The following is a 21,452-nucleotide window of genomic DNA, read 5'->3' on the forward strand; positions in this document are numbered from 1 at the left end:
CAGCTCACTTACAGGTCCACCAGGTGCTTAGAAGAGAATCACAGAATCATTGAGGGTGGAAAAGACCTGTAAGATCATCAAGTCCAGCCATTGGCCACGTCCAGCCCTTGGCAGTGGTCCAGTGCAGCTGGGGGTCACAGCTACTCCCTGCGGGGCTTGTCTGCAAAAGGAGATTGTGGAGTCTCCGTCTCTGGAGACGTTCCAAGCCCACCTGGATGTGTTCCCGCGTCACCTGCTCCAGGTGACCCTGCCTTGGCAGGGGAGTTGGACTGGATGATCTCCCTTCCAACCCCAACGATTCTGTGATAGTGATTCCGTAACTACCCGGTAGCCACAAGGCCGGGTTAACAAACGTGCTGTTTTAACACGGAAAAGGTATTTCAGAAGCAGAACTTTTTAAAAGCAGACAGCATGGCTGATCCTACCAAATCCCCTTCTAATCCAAACCATTCTATAATTCTAAATGTGATTTGAGTAGATCCTGCCGTTAAGTCAGTGACCGGTTTTGAAGGATTACTTGTACTGACAGAGGCACTGCGGCGCCTGTATTGCATTTTCCTGTACATTACACAAACGGAGGAGCGGCGGCAGCCGGAGCGGTTTCAGCACGGCTCGGTACCGCCCCCGGTGGGGTGAGGACACGGCCCGTGCGCTCCGAAGGCTCCTCCCAGCTCCGGGCCCCGGGGCGGGTTCACGGCACGGCCGGCGGGGCGGGGCGGGGCGGTAGCGGGGCCCGGTGGCTCCCCGCGGCACAGGCGGGGCCGGGGCCGCGATGCTGCCGGCGCTGCCGGACGGCGATGAGCGGGAGCTGGAGAGCAGCGAGGAGGGCGGCGGCGCGGGCGAGGAGCGGCGGCCGGAGCGGCACGGCTGCACCTACCACGGCCTCTATGGCTACCGCAGGTGAGGCGCCGGGTTCCCCCGCGGGGAGGCCGTGCCCAGGCCTTGGCCGTTCCCAGCTCCCTGAATTCCCTTTATTTTTTTTCCCCCTTCTGTTTCTCCCCGGTGAGACTCTTTCCCTCCCACAATGCACGGATTCCCTACTCCTGCTTTTATACGCCCTCGGGCCGTGCCTTTTCCCTGCTGCAGCCGCTGTTCCCTGTTGCGTGTCACGGCTGTAAACTCACTCCGGCAATCCCTCGGGTTCCAGGTCCTCACAGCCGGGAGCCGCCGCCGGGGATGGCAGTGCCGGCGGCACCGTGGCGCACACACCCTCCACCGAGGACTTCAGGTAAAGCCGAGCCGCAGAGCAGCACAGTCGCGGGAATACCCCGGTTTGAAGTCTTTGCCGTATTGCTGTCAGATCACTGTTAGGTCCTCTGCACTCCTTTCAAAACACAACCTCCCTCTGAAAGCATTCTGGAGTCCCCATGGCACTTCTTTTGGAATACCTAGGGAATGGACACACATACAGAGCTCAAGTAATGTATTAAACAGAAACTATCATCCTTGAGTTTGAACTTTTTTTTTTTCCTACTAGTACTTGATATTGCTGTATTGACTTAGTTTTTCATGTAGGTAACATACAACAAGAATTTATTAATTTTCAAAAGACATCTTTCCATAAACTCTGTATTACAGTTGGGGAAATGTAGGAACAAAGAGGGCAGTGTTTTGTCTTTAGCTGCTGGGAAGGTCAGCATGAGCTGACACCACATCTCCAGACTCCTGGTCAGTGGGCAAACCACTGACTGCTCATGATGGGCCAAAAGTCACAGAGCTGCCTTAGCTGCCACCAGAGAGATATCGCAGGGAGTCCCTGCTAGAGGCAGGTTCTGCACATCCTGAGAGACACTAAACAACAACATTTGCCTTTGGGTAACGATTTCCTCTGGTTTTTAAAGCCTCTCCTTGCTGGACACCAACCTGCCCGCCGAAGCGGAGACGGAGTTGCGCAGTTTCATCGCTAAGCGCCTTACTAAAGGAGCGCTCTTTGAAGGAATGGGGAATGTAGCATCAGTGGGGCTGAGGTAAAACTTTGGCATTATTGGTGAATGAGAGCTGTAAGGAACATTGGCACATCTTGCCTGCCTGCTGCTGCACTTAGTTTAATCCTGATTCCATGTTCCCAGTCTGTTGTTGTTGTTAATAATAGCCTTACACAAAGACACTTTCCTTTTTTAAGTAACTTTGAGAAAAGTACTGTTTTAAATAATTTACTGTGTGAATACTTTAAAAATACTTCAGATGTTTATGATTACTTCCTTTTAAACAACTCTTATCACACAGAAGAAAAAAGAGAAGGTCTAAGAGCTGCACCTATGGCTGCACCTACCACTGCCATTGGAGCCAACAGTGCTACCTGTTAAAATTACCTCAGAAATAATGTCTGCTTTTTGCACTCATTTATTGTGATGTATCTGGAAGAAAGTAATTTTTTTTCCTTTTCTCATAGCATACCAGAAGGTAAAGTTGGGTGTTACTACTGTAGTTTCCAACAAGAAAGTCTTCTGGAAATGGCAACGTTGGAATCAGACATTAATGCTCCAGAATATGTGGTTTGTTTCTTAGGTGGCTCAGAGAAAGGTCTGGAACTATATCCTTACCTTGAACTTTCTTTGCCTGTATGGAGAGGGGCACGATGTATAAATTATCTTGTCATTTTGTCTGTTTCTACTTGAAATCACTTGTTTGTGCACACCTTTCAGTAACTGCAAAAGTCAGTAACAGCCATATACTGAAAGGAAAAAATACAAGTCTTAACTGATGCATCTTATTTTCCTTAAGAAGATACTTTCAGACTAGAGCTGGACAAATACATTCAAAATCTGAAGATAAATCTTGATTTGGAGGTAAGACCTAACTTTTTTTTGTAAGTGGTGAAAATTAGTATTTATGCAGGTTAATTGCTAAAACCATCTGGAAGATCTACTCTATAGAGACAAAACAGGTGTTTCAAGTACCAGTATGAAACACAGGGAGAGATGCTTGACTCACTGTAGTACAATGAATGTCTAAGGTGCTATCAGCCACACAAGTCAAAATAAAAAAAGGAAGGGGGGACCTTTTTGTGTCAGTCATAAATCTCTTAAAGGTCATTTACCGTTAAATCTGGAGAGAAGAGTAACCAATAAAAGCTAATGGTCTATAAGGAACTTATCAATGTCCACCTCAGTTCTTACCAGTTCTGAATGTTAAGAAAGGACATTTGTGGGTTTCTTGTCACAATTTTCTAGTGGAAGTTCTGCATTTTAAGTCTTTTTTGTCATCCCATCTGCTGTTGCATGGTTTTCTTTCAATATATAGCATAATATTACAGTTCTGGCTGTTTCTTAAAATGCAGAGCCTTTCATTGCTGATAAATCTCAAACTCATTATTTTAGTTCACTGTGGTTTGAGATTAAGAAGGTTCCAACATCCAATTATCTGAGACTGAGTAGATTATCAATAGACTTCTACTGATGTAGAAATCTGATTTTTAGTTAAAGTTTTAATGCTTCAATGTGTTACAGCAAAAAAACTTGGAGGCCTGTGTTAGCCCATACCTGAGGAGCTGGTTTGAGGATGCCATCTGCCCTATCCAGAGGGTTGTGCAGCTCTTCCAGGACAAGCTTGCCTCTCTGCTACATGCTGTAAGTGTATTTAAAACTGGCTAGCTAAAAAAAGCTAAAAAACATTCAGAAGGCATCTCAGTGACTCCAAATATTTAAAATATTTCTTTCATTTGCTTTCCCAGCAGGAGGAAATTAAAAACCCTAATTTTTTTGTTCTTTTTGTTGGTTTTTTTTGTTTGTTTGTTTTTTAAATTCAGAGCAAGCATTTTCCCCTGCTTATTACTAAAGAAGCACATAACAATTCCTTCTGTCACTTAAAAAAAAATACTTAATGGTGTCCACACTGAAATTAGAGTAGGAAAATCAGAAATAGCATGAGCAGTCTGTCCATGCCATAATTGTCTGAATGAAAAGGGATGTTATATTGTGTATGTGTCTTGTGTAATTCACTGGAAACAGAAAAGAGACTAATCTTAACTCTAGTCCCTGAGTTTGAGGAGGTTCTGGGTGGAATAGCTAACAGAGTATAACTGCTGAATTTCTTCTGAGTGCAGAACCAGCTGTAATGGCAATAATAGAGAGTACAGCCTTGACAAGAGCAATTTTTAAAGTACCACATTACATATTAATTGCTCATAACTGCAGTATAGCTACAAAAGTTACTGAAATTGCATCCATCTTTTTCCTTTTTTTTCCTCTTTGTTTCTTTTTTTGTTTAAGGCTCTGAGTTACACTCCTGTAGAAGTCAAAAATGCAGATGAAAGAACAGAAAAGGACATCAGCAGGTAAAGATACTTAGAGCCCAAGGAACCTTTGAGTAACTTGGCTACTGTGTCTGACGGTCCCCTCAGTGTGCAGGAGCTGGAAAGGAGCAAGCAGTTGACAAGAACTTTCTGTGTCAGGTTCCTGGCAGCTGCCAGTCTCCAAGGACTTGTCCAGGAAGGCACAATGACTTCTCTGTGCATTGCCATGACAGAGGAACAGCACAAGTCCATGGTTATAGACTGTAGTGGACCTCAGCCCCAGCTGCATAATGCAGGTGAGATTACAGCAGGGAACCCTTCCTGTTGCTCCCTTGGATCCATCAGCTGCTGAGAGCTGTGACTTTAGAGGCAGTTGAGGATATTCAGATCATAGGCCCAGAAACTTTAGGTTCTGTTTTCCTATGAGGTACCAGAGTAGTTTGTTACACCAGACACACTGGAATTCTGGGTTGAAAATGCTTGGCAATAAAATCCACAGTACATTTAGTTTGTGGACCGTGAAAGTATGACTTGTACTTCAGGGAAGTATGACTTGTAATTCAGGGAATCTGCAGAACTTTTTTCCTGTTGCGGTTTTGACAAATGTTGGGAAAAGGGATTCACCAATCAGAACACAGTCTTGTGCAATCACTGTCACTGTGTTTGCTTTTCTTTTCCACGTGTATTGGTTTTCCTTCAGACTCATCTCCTGGCCCAGGTATATTGCTATCACTTGTTAGGTGGGAGTGATTAAACCAGGTGAGTACAGCTGTATATTTATGTGGAACTCATTTGCTTTTTCTCATCTCTTCTCTGTGTTCCTGCACATTTAACAGGAAGCAACAGATTCTGTGAGGACTGGATGCAAGCTTTTGTGAATGGTGCTGAAGGTGGAAATCCATTTCTCTTCCGGCAGATTTTGGAAAACTTTAAATTGAAGGTACCTGTTCATATATGTTAAAGACTTGAAGAAGATATTTGGGTTACTATGGGAGCAAATACTACATGCAAAATATTATTTTTCGCTGAATAAAAGTTTTAGGTTATTATTATGTCTATATGTCTGTTAACTGACTAACTCTGAAGCTTAATTTGAGGGCTGGCTTACTGTAGTTGACAAGAACAGCTGTAAAGTAGTGTCAGAGTTTCTTCAGTGAATGCTCCAAAGGTGTTTTCTCAAATTTAAAGTAAGACCCGCCTTCATTGTTACTGTTGTTTTCTTCAAATATCATTAATCTGGGACTTGCACACACAGTCTCATGTAACTGGTAACAGGGGTTCAGTAGCTAACAACTCTTAGGTGAGCTGCCATAATAGAATTCATGCTACAAGTTGGATACATCACATTGTGTCCACACATTTTGCATCATTACAGTTCCAGCTATAATATGCATCCAAGACAATATTCAATTCTTACAGTACTCTTAAGCAGTAATACAAAATTTCTGTTGGAAATGCTTTTGCTTGTTCTGCTATTTATCCTTTATTTTCCACAATAGTGTGTTTTTATGCGATGTAGGAGGATAAGCAAATGCTCTGTTACTCTTTGCCAGGCTATCCAGGACATTAACAACCTGAAGAGGTTTATCCGCCAGGCTGAAATGAACCACTACGCCCTGTTCAAGTGCTACCTGTTCCTAAAGAACTGTGGCAGTGGAGACATCCTGCTGAAGATTGTGAAAGTAGAACATGCAGAAATGCCAGAGGCCAGGAACGTAGTGACCGTCCTGGAGGAATTCATGAGAGAAACATCAGTGGCTTAAAATTATCTTATGTATAAATCATTAATTTCTTCTGTGCAGTGCAGCTATTGCTGGATTTTTAATTTATATTTAAAAGTATTGCCCAAGTCAAATCTTAGCTGTAGTTTCACCTGCCTTTTCTTGGCTTTAGACAAAGCACTATGAGCTTTTTTAATGTGTACATATCAGATAATACTGAAACTCCTGCAGAGTTTTCAGATTCTCCAACTGACTTGCTCCTGTTCTGAGGAAATCATGACATTTGATTTTTATAGTCATTGCAAAACCAAACCTAAATCCCTTACCTGGCAAGCATGTCACTGTTCTAAATAATTTAAATATCTTTAAAATAATTTAGATCTGGCTGCTTTGTTTTTATAAAGAAGTGCAAACATCTGGATAGATCTAGATAATGAATTAATCATTTTAGTTTAGAAATGAGAATCTAGGTACCAAGTCTGTGTCTGGTTTCTGCTTTCAAACTGCTGGTTTGTTCTGCTGCCACTGGATAAACAAGTTGGTAGCTGTATGAAGACTGAGCCATTGCAGTGGTCAGTTTGTATGTGCCTGTATGTGTGCATACACACACACAACAGGTACCTGAAATTCCCAGGCTATTTGATGTATCCTCTTCTTCCTTAGGCTGAGATGTGATCAAGACCTTCTTTGTATGTTCTTATATTACAGTTTTGCATAACTGTAAATAATGCTATGTTTTTCAGTCATGAAGAAACTAAAGAGTTTCTTCTTTAACATTTAATATTAAGACTTTTTCAGAATTTGAAATAAATGAACTTCCCAAATTAATTACTCAGACTTTAAAACATTTCAGTGTATCAGCAATGGATTCTTACCCATATCATGGGACACAGGCAGCAGAATACCTGAAGGAAATCTTTGGCTACAGCTGGAATAAAAACTTATGAAGTCTCTGAGTAACCTCATAAAGAGAGCAATTTCTGCAAACCTGTTACAAGCAGAATTCCCTGTTTGTTCCCTTTGTAGCAGAGGGTGTTTGAACTCCCCTGAAACAGTGTCTGTAACTAACGTGGTTCAGTGTCACTTGTGCTGGTGCTCTGTACTGTGAGGGCAGGAGTTGCTGCTTTCCTGTGACACCACATGTTGAACCTATAATAAGGCTGACAATAAAACACGTTGAAATCCTCAACAGTGCACCTGTAAATTGTCAGTGACTGTGGTCCTTGATGTCTCCTGCTGAAATCCATTTATCCCTCAATGCAGAGGAGCTGCAAGTGTGGCATTAACAGCCATGGTGGCATATAATGTATTGGAGAGGAAAAGTAGGGTGAAAGAAAACAAACCCCTCATTCAGTGATTTGCAGGAGCTCTGAGAATAAACAAGTGTTTTCCTTCATGAGTAAGTACAGCAGCAGCACTCAATAAAACATGTCACCTTTTGTTGCTCCTGTACATTCTAAAAAATTTGGAGCATTGGTTGTTGAGTTTGCTGGCTGATCAGGGCACAAGAAAGAGCTCAGTGCTTAAAAAAGTAAGTTGGATGTGAAGAATAGGTAGCAAGAAAATGTATGGTGCTAGTAGGCTGAAACACTTTTTGTATTAATTGACAAAAGCTGACAAAACCCACCTTACCTTCATGCTGAAAGTCCTCAGCTAATGAATAGAGTGATTTGAGTGTCTCAGAAAGTTTCGTTCAGTGCAGAGAACTGACAGCAAGAGCTGAGTCGCACACATGGTAGCAGGGATCTGCCTCCCTTTGGAGTAGCACATCTGACAGGAATTGCTCCTACATACATCTTCATTCCTACAAATTACACTTTAACCTAGTGTTTCCCAACAGAAACACAAGGTACTTTTCAAAATAAGCCTCTGCCTTCCACACTGGTAGAAGGATTTTTACTTTAGTCAGTTGGGGGTTTACTTTTTTCTGGAGACGTTGTTTCCACTCTTGATTTGATATGAGTGTCGGCTCAGATTTGAAAACACTCAGTAGAGCCTGATGTTAAAAGAGCACAACTCTCCTCCCCAGTAAAAGAAATTTAATCAAATGTAAAAAAATGTAGAAAAATTTACTCAAATGTTGTCAACTTCCCTGCAGTTCTGAGGTCACGGCAGTGAAGGGCAGCTGCCAAAAGGTGGGACAACACCAGAATTTCCATACATGTCCCAAGCCAGTTCTGCATCCTCATTAGATCTTGTGGAGAAATGAAGCTGCAGTTCACTCTCCCCTTTATCTGTTAAACACATAAAAATAAGTTACCAATGTCATTATTAGAAGATTACATGGCAGAGCTCCAAACCAAGGGCTCTTTTGTTGAAAACTATGTTAACTGTAGACAAACTTACAAAATTTTCCTTGAAAGTTCTTTCTTGGTTTTTTTTTTTAGTTTGTGATATAGAACAACTCAATTTTATTTAAAAAAATAAATAAAAGAGAAATTAAACAGAAAACAAAGAAAACCACAAAAAATTTAATGGATTCTGCGCTCAAATAATATTGTCACAACAAAAATATACAGAATGTACACAATACAAAAATATTTGGAAACATACAATAGCATCTTACCTTGCAAATATCATTTTGCTTTACTAGCCCTTTACAGGGAAAGTACCATTTATTCAGTATTTTAAGGCAGAAAATTATGTAGTTTAGTGCTTTGTGTTTCACACTTGGATGTGTTGTTAGCATTACTAGTGTAAGCAGAAGAAAAGCTGCATAAATCTGGCTTTATTTGCAAACTGAATAGACACTGTGGGAGTCAGGAGAGAGTCAGTGACAACGTGTCTATCAAGCTTGCTGAAAACAAGGTACTTTAGCTACTTGAATCATAGGGAATATTTTGTGCTTTGTGCTGTAAATACCCTGAAACGCAAATTTTCTGTACTCCTACTGGCATATTAGAAAGCTTTTTCCAATTAAAAGCCAATGATTAATGGTCACATTAAAATACATTTGCCTTTAAATAAGCTTGGTTTCTGTCTTAGGTGTGATTCTTTAATATGGAACTGCAAAATACACTGCACTCCTTTATAACAAGCTCTTGGCATCAGTGATCAGAGAAGGAATCTTTGAGTTCTACCACACAAAGCACTGCAGAGGAGCAGGGGAGCAGCAATATTCAGAGGTGCTGGCCTGGGCTCTCCAGTCCCAGCTTGCCCCAGAGGTGGCTCGTGCTGAACTGCCATGTCCCCATTCTCCAGTTCCACTTGGGGCAAAGCCAATGGGTGGGATGGGTGTTCCAGAGCAATTGGGCTGAGCTTGAATCTTTGTGAACAGACTTTGAGCTCTTCACTCACTGAAGGATGTGTGAAAGTCCTACCCACCATCTTGTGAGACTAAATATTGGCAGAGAACAGCAGCTGCCTTGTGAGGTCAGCTGTCATGTCAGTACCAGCTCTAACATATCAGATGCCATCCTCCAGAGCACAGTTCAAACTGAAAGGGCCCAATCTGCTCCATAACACATGGCCAGTATAATCCATCAGAAGCAGCAAGGTGTTGGGATACCGAATCCCTGAGCTTTATTTCTAGTAACAATTTCTCTAGCTTCCCCCTTCCCCGTTGATAACATACCTCCTACTGCCAAAGGAGCAAGTAGTGAAAAAGCACAATATGCCACGTAAGTGCTAAGATTCCTCATCAACCGACAAGGAAACAGTGACACAAGATGTTGTTTTAAAAACTCAGCAAAAGTAAATTCATCAGCATTTTTATGACTACTACACCTCACTCAGAGATTGTGTCTGGAAACCTCCTCTCCCATCACTGCATCACAACTCTCTCCCTCCTCTGGCCTGTGTTATTACCGCTGTGTGTAACACTAATCTTTACCTGTCTGGGAATAACAGGTGCCACTGCAGTCGCCGTGCACTTCGATCTGCCTGCTTCTCCCTCCTCTCCCTGCTCCTCCCGGCTGCGGGAGCGCCCTGTCCGGCCGGTGGCGGTGGCGGTGCCGGTGCGGCGCTGCTGCCCGCAGCCGGCAGGGGTCCCCGGCAGCCCCGGCTGCTCCCCCGCTCCTCATCCTCATCCTCACCGACCGACCGAGCTCTGCGGCAATCAACTCACCGCACGGGAAATCCACCCCCGCTTCTTTCCTTTCCTCCCCCACGTGTTGTGTCCTCGCTCAAGGGCACAGCGTAAAATAACTTGCTCCGAGGTGCTCTGCTCAAACCTGTACACTGGTGACAGTCCTTGCCTTCTGCTCCAGCACTGCACAGTCATAAGCTTCAATAGATTCATGGTTTATCTCACTGATAGAAAATCCTTGCAGTAGCTGAAAAACCACAACAAATCACTGAAACCAGTCCCTCAGTGGATGCTCCTCCAGGAACATGCTGCTGACTGTGACAAGTTGGAACCACAAATGAGCAGGATGGAGAATATTACATCTCCAACAGCAGCCAGCAGCTTCAAGGACATCTGGAGGTAACAGAAAAGCCTGGTTGCTGTTAGCTCTGTGGTGCTGCAGCACTGTGGCACTCCTGGGTGCCTTAGAAGAGAACATAACTGGAATTTACGATACTCTGTAAAAACATAGCAAGTTTTCACACTGTAATTTTAATGATTTAAAAAAATAAATTTAAAAGCTTAAGCACTTTATGCTGCCTCTGGCTCCATGGGCTGATTGATTCTTAGCAGACAACAGGCTCTGTGCACAAACTGCTCCATGTATGGGAGGAGATTTCAGCTCAATGAACAGGAATGTGAGAGGGTTTCATTCTTTCACCTACCATAAATCTAACACTGCCTTAAAGTCTGGCCTTTCTGATCCCAGGGTTGTTTGTAAACTTGCTCAGGCAGGGTATGGGGACACAGAATGAAGTCAGGAAGATGAACAACAGTTTAAAAGATTAAGTCATAAGATCAAATTCAGAGTTGTTTTCAACCAGTTCATGTAAACTACACTCACCTATGGAAAAAGGACCAAGGAAGGCTGTCTGCATTACTCTGTTCAGCTCCCTCCCACTCCTGAGCTGAGTAAAGACATTTTGGCCATGATCAAGCTGTTCAAGAAACTGGTGATCTTGAGCTTTTATCTTGCTACTTCACCTCAGAGCACACACTGGCAGCAGGAAAGGCATGGAAGCCTTTACTGGTAAGAAACTCATGGGCAATAAGTAGCTTTCAGCTGAGAAACCAAAAATAAAAGTCACTTGGTGCACATTGCACTCTGGTAAATTATAGGCAAAATAATCTGGGCTTTTTTGCAATTGAAATTTTCTAACAAAATTTTAAAAGCTTTCCTAAGATTTCAGGAGAACTCCCATTCCTGGTCACCTCTGTTTTCAAGGCATCTGTAATGAGAAAGGCTTAGCAATAGGTGAGGGAAGGAATGTCCTCCTTACTTGATAACCATGTCAGAACCCTCCTTGCTCCTACTCTCCTTCCTGCCTGCTCCCAGGGGGATCCACAGCTACAGCACTCACTGGGCCAGCACCTGCAACAATCCATGGAACCCTTGTGACTGCTGGGATCTGGACCCAAACTGCAGAGGTAAAATGGCTCAGGGAACCAATCTCTTCTCCAAAATGATCAGAGCTCTGGCCCTTATCCCTTCCTCTTGGTCCTCACTGAGGGCCTATGAGCAATGTACTGGCCATGCAGAACAAGAAAAGTGCAATCGCCCTCAGAAATCCCATTTCTGTGCACAAAGGCGCCAAAAATTGTTTCTTTTGCAGGTAAGGCTTATTCCAAGCTCCAAATGCAGTTATTTTCTATCCCCTCCTTCTGAGGCAACAGAAGTTTTATGAGTGCATCTGGTAGAAGAAGACTTCACCCCTCAGCCCAGAGTTACTTTTCCATAAGAGGCAAAGAAGGGGGCAGCTGATAAGCACTTGTGGGTGTCCCCTCTAGAAGGACAGGCTCCTACTAGCTTGTGGTATCATCTGGCAGCATGGAGAGCATAGCTGAGAGAATAAAGCCCACAACACAGAGACATTTTTCTACAGAGCAAACACAACTGCTATGGTGCCCGTGGGATGTGCTGTGAAAGACTCTGGTGGCTGTGCCTGGGCACCAGCAGGAAATAGGAAAAAGGAAGAGAGGAGCTTGTCTGGAGAGACTATTATGGCTGCTTTGTCCGGACCATTGGATAGGTGGGTAAAGGGCAGAGAAAAGGAGGGCACCCACAGTCCTGGACTGTAATTTGGCAGCTCTCTGAAGTGACAAGCAAAATAAGCACCTTACAGAGAAGAGTACCTATAAGCTCTGCTTGTGCTACAGATGTCCCCATGTGATCCCTAAGTCTGTGCAGGCACCTGTGTGAACTGTGCCACAGCCCACTCACAGATTGCCTGAACTGGGCTGGACCAACATTACAGAAAAAGGCATCACTCAACTAACTCTTGTCTGGGGCTCCTGAACATCCATTGCCTCAGGAGAAGGCATCCTCAACATTTTAGAAATCATATTAAAACCAGTTTTATCCATTTCACAATGATCACTGTAGCAAATAACACCCTATCCACTTCATTGGGAAACCAGTGCTACATACAAAGTGATTTAACTCCACTGCCTTCAGTGGACTTGGCCCCAAATGGATTGTATGGCTGTAAAGACTGGATAGTTTCCACCCTGGGCTGCTGGAGGTGATCATGGTCCCATTTTCCTAGTAAGAACCTGCTGGAAGAGTTGAGATCCTTGCTAGGAGCTCACTGCAGGACAGGTGTTAGGTCAGTGTGGTCGGAAAAATAATGAGAAGAAAACAGCACCTGATTGTCATCTGATAAAACCACAAATGAACATTTGCACTCCTTTTCTTCATCCCTCAAAAAAACCCCAAAAAAACCCCAAAAAACCCAACAATCCAGCCACACCCTCTAGCCACAGCAGGCTGTGGAAGGGGGAATAATTAATGAAAATCAAGTGAAACATGCACAGGAAAAGTCACTTCTGGCTGGGTATCCACAACACTCTAAGATTCCCAATGTTTATAGTGCAATTTCATTTGACCTGTGGTTGAAGACCAGTCTCCATCACTTTGTGTGATCAAGTTCTGCCGATTCCTTTGAAAGTTGTGCAAGACAAGTTTCAGCAGAGACTAAAATACCTTAGGAACCATTCAAGTAATTAGACAGTGGCACTGGTATGGCTGAACAATCAGATGTGTCCAAAGAAACCAGACTCAAGCTGCCTTGTGAGTACCATTTGAGTCTCTAATTAGTAAATGTCTGATCTTTTTCCCTTTTGGTGTTCAGTAACATAGAGGAAATTCACTGAACAATTGGCCACAATTCCAGCACTGACCTGGAAAATACAAATATCTCATAGAAAACATTGATGTGTGATAACAACCCAAGCAGTCAGTGCCCAGGTGCAGGGCAGAAACTGCAGGGCATGGCCAGCCAGAGTTACAGAACCTGCTGGATTTGTGAACAAACTGATCAGCCCATTCTTTCATGAGATCTTTAAGCACCTCCTCCAGCACACTCATGTGTTCAGAAGAATCATCCTCCCAAGTTAAATACAAAAATAGATCCTCCATCTTCATTCATTTAACACAGCTGACAGATGACTTCTGCTCTCCAGTTTTCGGTCCCATGTTTTCAAGGAGGGGGAGGTAGCTTTAGATCCAACAGACTGTAGGCAAAAATATTCCAGAAGATGGCAAACAAGACAAAAATGACGTAAATAGAAAGGAAGATCCACCATAAAGTCTGATCCTGGAGTCTCTGCTCATAGTTCCTCAGGATGATAACACCAAGGGTGATTCCAACCATGACCCCTCCCAGGTGGGCCATGAAGCTGGGGTGGGGGCAGGGGGGGTAAGCAGAGGGGTGGAATCGCAGCCACACGGCTCTTCCAAATTCAAAGCTCACTGGAACAAAGAATAAAAAATTAGTTAATTGTCTAGGTTTATCCTTCTTAAGTCCATGTTGTGGGCAGCACTGCATCCCTGAGGAGACAGAGAGGGAGAAATTGCCTTGTATGGTGAGCACAGGGAAGCTGTGGCTATGTCAGGGCTGTGGCACACATGAGGTCTCTCCAGTGGCTGGAAAGTGGTCTGGGTTTGTGAGAGTGTAGATAGGTTGGGGAATATTCACCTTCTGAAATTTATGCCAAAAGCATACCAAAAATGAATTAGAATTTGAAGACAGTTGTCTGTGATGAACACACAGCTTAGTTTCCCTTATTGTGCCCCCCTGAGGATAGGGCTGGAAGAGAATTCACCAGGGTGGGTATAATGCTGCTGCCACCCCAGACAGGACGTGCTCTAGGAAACCCAAGTATTATCATTATGAAAGCATTGCATGTTTGAGACTGCAGAGAGAAGATGTTTAAGCTCCTTCACAAACATCACAGGCTACAGATGCTGGCCAATGACAAATCCTTGTTTACAAAGGCTTGTGTTGAAAGCCACAATCTGCAGTGGAGAGCAATGTGGTTCCTGCTGCCAGAAGGTCCAGCTGCAAGTTCCTACCAAAACTGCTGCAAAGTCAAAACCCTCTGAATCAGCATGAAGTATTATGACAAGGACAAACAAAACAGGACTGGCTGCACGTGTGCCAAGCACTGTGTGGTACTTACTACAGATCAAGGCAACAGCCATGCGCAGCAGTTTGAATTGGCACTTCATTCCTGACCAGTTCTGGAAAAGAGACAAGGAAAACAAAGTAATGCTGCACACAAACCTGAAGGGATAATACACTTAAATCTGTCACTTGTCAGGCAACTTCTCAGTGTATTCAAGACCTACTGTGCTTTTCCAATGCTACCTTCTGTGCCTCAGGCTCCCTGAAATTCTGCAGCTCAGATCTTTGGCAGAGCACAGAGAAATAATAAAGACTTCAATAAAAGCATGTCAAGGAAACAGTGCCATAAGAAAGCCTGGACTTAGTCTCCTCTGTCTTGAGGCTTGGTTATTAATCAATATAGTGGAATAAAAATCTCTGAATGATAATCAGAAATAATAGAGAAATATTAAAAGTTCTCCTTTTCCACTTGCACATAATTTTAAAGCAGGAAAAGAGATCATGTTTTGAGAAATTCAGATGTATGACAACATTATTATTATTTTATCATTACTATTATGTGACTAAATGAAAATTTGCCTATTGAAGGCAGACTGAGATACCAAGATAATAATGTTTCTTGTGAAAAGCTCCCTATTTGTCACACTGAAGAAATAAAAAGAATGCTTGTAAACTCCTCAGACTATCTCTAAGGACACCTGGGATGGCAAAAAATGCAACCTCCACAAAATAAGTAACTGATTTTCTCTCTCCACAGAGAGATCTAACCCAGTCAGAAAGCTCTGAGCTCATGCTGATTAATACTGTGCTGCCTCTTTCACTTTTAATTTCCATGTAGCTGCTTTGAATCCCTCCCCTCACTCTTTTCCTTGGGGTGACATGCTTTATTGCTTCCCCCTGTTGGTTATTTTATGTATTTCATTCCAATAATATTTCTTTTTCCAAGCAGGAATGTTTCCATTTCCTTTGGTTACCAGGAGGGAACAGAAGATTCCAGAGACCCTCCCTGCCACAGTCCCTGCTGTCCCCAGCTGTGCCAGACTGAGCTTTGCAGCAAACAGCCAGCAATGCCTTTCAGTGTGCAGGAGCATTGCATCTGGATAACAAGTGAGCACAGGGAGACAAGGGGGGGGAAAGGAAAGCAAAAACATCCCTCCACCAGAACTGGAAAGGCAGCAAAAATAATTTCAGATGAGAAGAGAGGCAGTGGAAAATGGAGAAATAAAGATGCTAAGGTAGCAGTCGCTAAATAGATTTGGCAGAGGCCAATGAGAAGTGAAATGACAGATCACTTTGTGATGTTCTAAGAAGTCAGGGAAGGTAACTGCTGAAAACTCTTCACACATCTCTGGAAGAGCCTGTTCCTCTAAAGCAGACTAAAATTTCCTCCAATGTCCCCCTCTAACCCTGTGAATTGTGGTGTTAAAAACCCAGAGTCTGCGTTACCACCCTGAGAGACACAGGAAGCTCCCTCCTGCTGTCCTTGGCACAGTGCAAGGAACACAAATCACACTGGGAAGAACTGAATGTAGGGGTGCAATTCCCCAGCAGAAACCCTGTGCTATAGGGGTAGCCCCTCTCCTCCCCTCCTGACCTCTCTGCCAGCCACTCAATGTCTCATTTGGACAGCAGCCTCAGCTCACTCATGCTCTGAAAAGCTTGAAGAGGGTGAAGCAGAGCAATTCTGCTCCGGATATCCCTCACTTCCCAGCTGTTACAAAGCTGTCTGCAGCAGCACCACTGTGGGTCACAGCTGAGCCTGCTGTCTTTGCTGCAGACAAGCATCAAGCACAAGGTTTTCTTTTAGGCTTGGCTCCACCACCACTACATACACATCTCCCAGCACCCACATAACAGATCTGCTGTCTCTACTGCAGCCACCTCACATTATCTTCCCACTCTGACCCAGGGGAGGAGCATTATCCTCATTTTTATGGTTATTCTGCTCTGATATTGCTGGTACAGGACACACATGAATCTTCTATCAGCAAAGCCTTTTATGCCCTGTGTCAGCTGAGGAGTCCCCAGGGCAGCTGTGCTGGGCTTTGCCACCACCTAGCTGAGGGCTGGAGATGAACTCCTGTTTCCAAACTGAGAAGAATGACAATGCTGGTGTTTGCTCACCTTTGTAAAGTATTTCATGAGGTGAAACAGCAAAGGGATGCATCATTAGATCACCCAGGGTTCATCTTCAGTCTGGGTTTTACAAATGGAGATAAGGAATATTCTGCAAATGAATCCACTGAATGCTAAACTTCCTTAGATACTCATTAAAATTACATAGCAGATGCAGACAGAAACAGGTCTGCCACTTCTGCACAGCCAGTCTGCTTTTCCAACATTTGTCAGCCATTGCATGGAGAGTTGATAGCCTGGAGAACACTGATAAATCTTGTATTACCAACATCTTTAGGTTGTCCTGGCAAACTGTCAGCTATCAGGATACCAAGCCACCAAGTGCAAGGTAATATTTCCATTCCAGAACCACACCACTGAGACAAAGACTCTTATCTGGGGCAAGCTCTGAATGACCAACAGCTGGGTCAGGCCTTACTTCCAGCCCCTTTGGGCCACCAGACGTGGCTCACTCTGAGGTCAGACAGTCACTCTGGTACTCACCATCACAATATTGGCCAGGTGAGCAGAGACAAGAGCATACACACCTCCAGAGGAGCCCACCACCGGCGCCCTCATGTCAGCCACTGACACTGCCAGGGACCCTGGGGGAAACAACAAGGCTTTGTGACAATTGTCCACCAAATAAACACACCCTCTCCTACCCTACCTCCCTGCTATGGCCTGCTTGTGCTAATTGCTGCAGGTCAGGAATGCAGAAGGAGAAGGAGGGGGAAATGGATTGACTCATGAAGCCAAATCAGTCCTGTCAAGGCCGTGACTGATTGATTCCTCTGCACCTACTTTAAAAGCAGCCAAGCAAGGCAGCAATGTGTCTTTAAACTTGTCCTGCAAAAAGGCATTTATTCCCTGATTGAAGGAACAAGGGAGCAGGAAACAGACAAACGCCTGTGTTTGGTTCTCACCTGAAGATAAAAAAGAAGTAGCTCCCGTGTTGGCAAGAAAAATATTAGCACAGGGAGAAGGAGCTGGGGACTTGTAACTTAGCACAGACCTCTGATCAAAGCACAGCCTATTACCTGTAAAACTTCAGAGTAAAACTAGTCCAAAATAACCTGGATGGAGGCACTAGGCACATGACAGCAAAATGACAGGTCAAGTACATAAAGGCACCACTAATGACAATACAGCCAAACACAGACATTGCTTCTTCTTATCCCAGTTGGAGGCTTGGATCTGCTCAAAGCTCCTTTCATTGCTGACTTTAAGAATAATTTAAGTGATAGAGGGAAAGGCAGATTTGCTGTCACAAGGAAGGGATAATGAAGATCTTTGTGACTATTGGGAATGGGAAAAAGACATATTGGCAAATCTTGAGAGAGCCCTTGGAATCTAATGAATCTAATGAACTTCTTTGCTAATTGCCCATCTGATTCCAGGTCAAGAAAGTGCTGAGCTTCCACCAGCCAACTCTGCTGATAGCTCCCTCCTTCCTTGTATGGCCCTGAGAGTTCTCAGCTCTTACACACTGTCATTAAGGAAAAAGTTAATGAGAAATAGAGGAAGGAGTAATAAGAACTTGCAGTTAAGTCCTCAGACACTGCACTGAGTGCCTCAATTTCCATTCTTAATGTGTCTTCTTAGTACAGCCAGACAAATGAGAAAGAACCATAAAAGTTGTGGCCCAACTACATTTTACTACATTTTGTCTATTCCTGATTATTTAGCAGCTGAGTTATCTTTATATTGCCTCAGCATGAATATACCCATTTTCCTCTCTCTTGGCACTTGACAAAGAATAAAGGATGTTTCATAACTGGCTAAGATATCAGTGAAGCCCTAGGGTTTGGTAGGTGTATCTGTGTAGAAAAGCTTTATATGGGAAGTTGCAAATTGGGCACCACTTTTGTTAGTGTTTGTTAAAATAATAGCCAGGGGACAGTGGAGCTGCTCTGCTAACTCCTTTCTCTGCATTAAATACCATTGATGTTTGTACCATGCCTCATCCAGTGTCCTAGTCCAATTATTCTTTCCACAGACTGTCTCCTGGAATGCAGAATTTATTAGTACCCAGTGCAGCCCATTCTGCAAAGGGTTTATCTGCTTATTATGGAAAAAGTAATTATGTGGCTGGAAAAAACCAAACAAACACTATAAATCTTGAACAAAGGTAGTCAATCACTGAGTTCCACTGTAAAGCTCTTGGTTGTTTTCACACCCTCCTTCTGTTTCAACTAGATTTTGATCTATTGACAGCTTCCATCACCTCCAAACTGCTGGAAATTCCAAACATAAATAAAAGCAATTCAGCACAAACTAAAAATAAATCAGACCCCATGGCTTAATAATGAAATGAATTTTCCAGATTTCTGTGCACTGCTCACAATCTACAACCAAATACTTCTTGCTTACTTAGGCTGCAGAAAGGTGACAGACAGGACAAAAGGAGGAAGAACTGCCACAGGACCAGCATGACTCCACATTCAGGAAGATCATCTAAAGCAAGGCTGTTTTAAAATAACAGACAGTTGGTGCATTTTTAGCAGGCCTCCTAAACACAGAGTCTATGGCTGCATAGAAATAGATGTCAAGTTGTACCATATTTTCTATGTCCAGCTCTGCAAAGGATTTCAATGCACAGAAGATCAGTGAATGTTCCTCTCCTAATCCCAAATATCACAAAACATTTCTCCAACTCAAAAGCCAGCACAGACCATTTTCACTGCTCCTCCACCTGGGGCATGCAGAGGTGTCACCTACCTGCCACAACTCCTGCAACGTACACAAAACTGATCCTCGCAGCTCCGTGCACCATTTCCAGAGGAACCCCAACCAAGAGCTGAAGGACAACATTGAGCCCAAGGTGTTCTATCCTGCAGCAAGGAAAAACAACAGTTGTCCTCTTTTCCAACTCTTCATCTCCTTTCTCTACCACTGAGAAAATCAAATAGCACCTGATTCACATAAATAGACTAACACTGGGCAAAACAGTGATTCCAGAAAAAATCAGACCCAGAGCTGCAATGTTTCTTCCCTCCTTGCTGCTTTTATCTTTTCCATATCCACGCAGGTCCTTTCAGCTAAAGACCTTGTGTATTTGGTTCTTAGTTAGACATTTTTTTCCTTTTTCTTTGCTCGAAAAAGTTCAATGACTTGTCAAAAAAAAAAAAAAAAGGCAGCAAGATGGCAGCAGAGCCCGGAACAGAAGCCAGAAATTTGACCTGCCCTTCTCTTCTCCTCTCCTAATGATTTCACTTTTCCCTGCACACATCACACTGCCATGATGGGGAGTGGTTGTTAAGAATGAGGTGGATGTAGAAGTTCCAGGAGAACTGCCAATTCCTGGTGCTGTAATGCTGCTTTACAGCATGGGTGTCTGACCCTCACGCTTTTCTGCTGTGCCTACTTCAGTGGTCAGAATGGGAAGCAGAGGGCATTTTGATGTCTGCTGAGGTGCCCAGCTGTACTCACTGAGGCTCTCTCTTCACCCACCCTTGTTCCCATTACAGCCAATAGCAAAACTCCAAATCTCCTGTTGAACACACAGGAGAAAGTTGGGCTGAGGGAACCCCAGCAAGCCCCACTACCAACAGTGCAGGACCACTTGCAGCCTGCAAGCAGAGTGTGACAGCTCAGATGTGTATATTGGGTAGAGACTCCAGGGCAGCAGAGCTCCCCTGAGCTGAATCAACAGCTTCAACTCAAGTTCTCTGTTGCTTTAATCAATACTACCTAACAAACCTGACCTGCCACTTTTCAAAGCTCTATACAGACATTCATCTGTAGGGTCCTCCAGTGAGCTGACACCAGCACCAGGCCCTGAGCAGGATCCTCAACTCTCTGCTAGTGTCTGAGATTTACCCTGGGCTCACAGGACTGTGATCTCACTGAATGGTGACATCCCACTGGAGCCAAGGCTATCCTGCTCTTTGTATGAAGAGAACCTGCTTACAAAATAGATGGATCTAAATAACACAGTGGTACCCTTAATGCAGAAGGCCAGCATCTTTTGGGGAAAAGAGAGCAAAGTACCTCATGTCTTGAAAATATACATCCTATTTTATACAAGAGAAGGGTTGCTCACAGGCAGGCACTAGCAAACTTTGGATTAAGTTATATGCATTTCCACTGTTTTGATCTTTTTCATGTTACCATAGCAATTTCCCATATACAGCAGAGAAAAACACTGATGGTGAGATTCAGTAATGACAGAACAGTCTCATAAATGAGAATGTAAAGTTGGACTGCAAAAAAAGTGCTAGAAATGATACTGCAGAGAACAATCCTCTCCTGATATCTTAATAAGTTTGCTTCCATTGAATTTCTCTCCAAAGATGAATTTCCCTCCTGCACAATGCACTCAGCACTGCAATTTTTCATCATGGGAACCTGCTGCATGTAACTGAGTTCCTTCATTACCTTCCTCAAACCTTCTGAAGCCACTGGGCATGGTCAGCACTCGCTCTGATCCCACATGCTCACAGAACACCGGGAATTAAATTAGGAACAACCAGCAAAGGTCAAACTGAGATCACTGGGATGAGTCCAAACATCCAAGTGCCCTTTCACAGGGGGGAGGGAAGAAGCTTTGGCTGGCACACAGTCAGCATCATGAGGTGGCACCTGACATTTCCACACAAAGCACTGGGTCTTATTTTTCAAAGGAAGCTTTTGTAAGAGCTCAGCAAAGTTTATCCTGGACTCTGAAGTGACTGCTCTGATTCACAGCTGTTCTTAAAAGACTTCCCAGGAGCAATCCCATTCACTTCTCTTCCCCATCATGCTAAGAGCTTTGAAGGCACCAGAGTCAATAAGTACCCATAAAATATAATTACCCTTTGCCAGTGCTGAATGTGTCATTCTTGAAATGACAATTTCATTGATTTATTAAGGACTTTCTCCTTCCCTGGGACCAAACAAATGGGACTGAGCATCAATGCAAGTCATTA

At 43.6% G+C, this 21,452-nt stretch overlaps 2 protein-coding genes across 3 annotated transcripts in view; one reads left to right on the top strand and one right to left on the bottom strand.

The window, feature by feature from the left end:
- The first annotated feature begins 714 nt into the window (after nucleotides 1-714).
- On the top strand, nucleotides 715-7,144 carry C19H17orf75 (chromosome 19 C17orf75 homolog). The gene is made up of 10 exons (XM_059485668.1): nucleotides 715-900; nucleotides 1,148-1,228; nucleotides 1,842-1,967; nucleotides 2,393-2,533; nucleotides 2,732-2,789; nucleotides 3,450-3,569; nucleotides 4,212-4,276; nucleotides 4,394-4,530; nucleotides 5,071-5,174; nucleotides 5,788-7,144. Exons 1-10 carry the CDS (start codon nucleotides 773-775, stop codon nucleotides 5,995-5,997), a joined length of 1,170 nt encoding a protein of 389 aa, XP_059341651.1. The 5' UTR covers nucleotides 715-772; the 3' UTR covers nucleotides 5,998-7,144.
- Nucleotides 7,145-11,744: 4,600 nt separating this feature from the next.
- The window catches only part of RHBDL3 (rhomboid like 3), a 57,717-nt gene continuing 48,009 nt past the window's right edge, over nucleotides 11,745-21,452 (bottom strand). For both annotated transcript variants that reach the window (XM_059485671.1, XM_059485669.1), the window contains 4 exons: nucleotides 19,264-19,376; nucleotides 17,047-17,147; nucleotides 14,483-14,543; nucleotides 11,745-13,772 (listed from right to left, as the gene is read on the bottom strand). In XM_059485671.1, coding sequence (XP_059341654.1) covers nucleotides 13,501-13,772; nucleotides 14,483-14,543; nucleotides 17,047-17,147; nucleotides 19,264-19,376 — 547 coding nt within the window. In that variant the 3' untranslated portion in view covers nucleotides 11,745-13,500. The remainder of the gene's footprint in view (nucleotides 13,773-14,482; nucleotides 14,544-17,046; nucleotides 17,148-19,263; nucleotides 19,377-21,452) is intronic.

The sequence above is a fragment of the Ammospiza nelsoni genome, chromosome 19 (genome assembly GCF_027579445.1).
Source record: "Ammospiza nelsoni isolate bAmmNel1 chromosome 19, bAmmNel1.pri, whole genome shotgun sequence".
NCBI lineage: Eukaryota > Metazoa > Chordata > Aves > Passeriformes > Passerellidae > Ammospiza > Ammospiza nelsoni.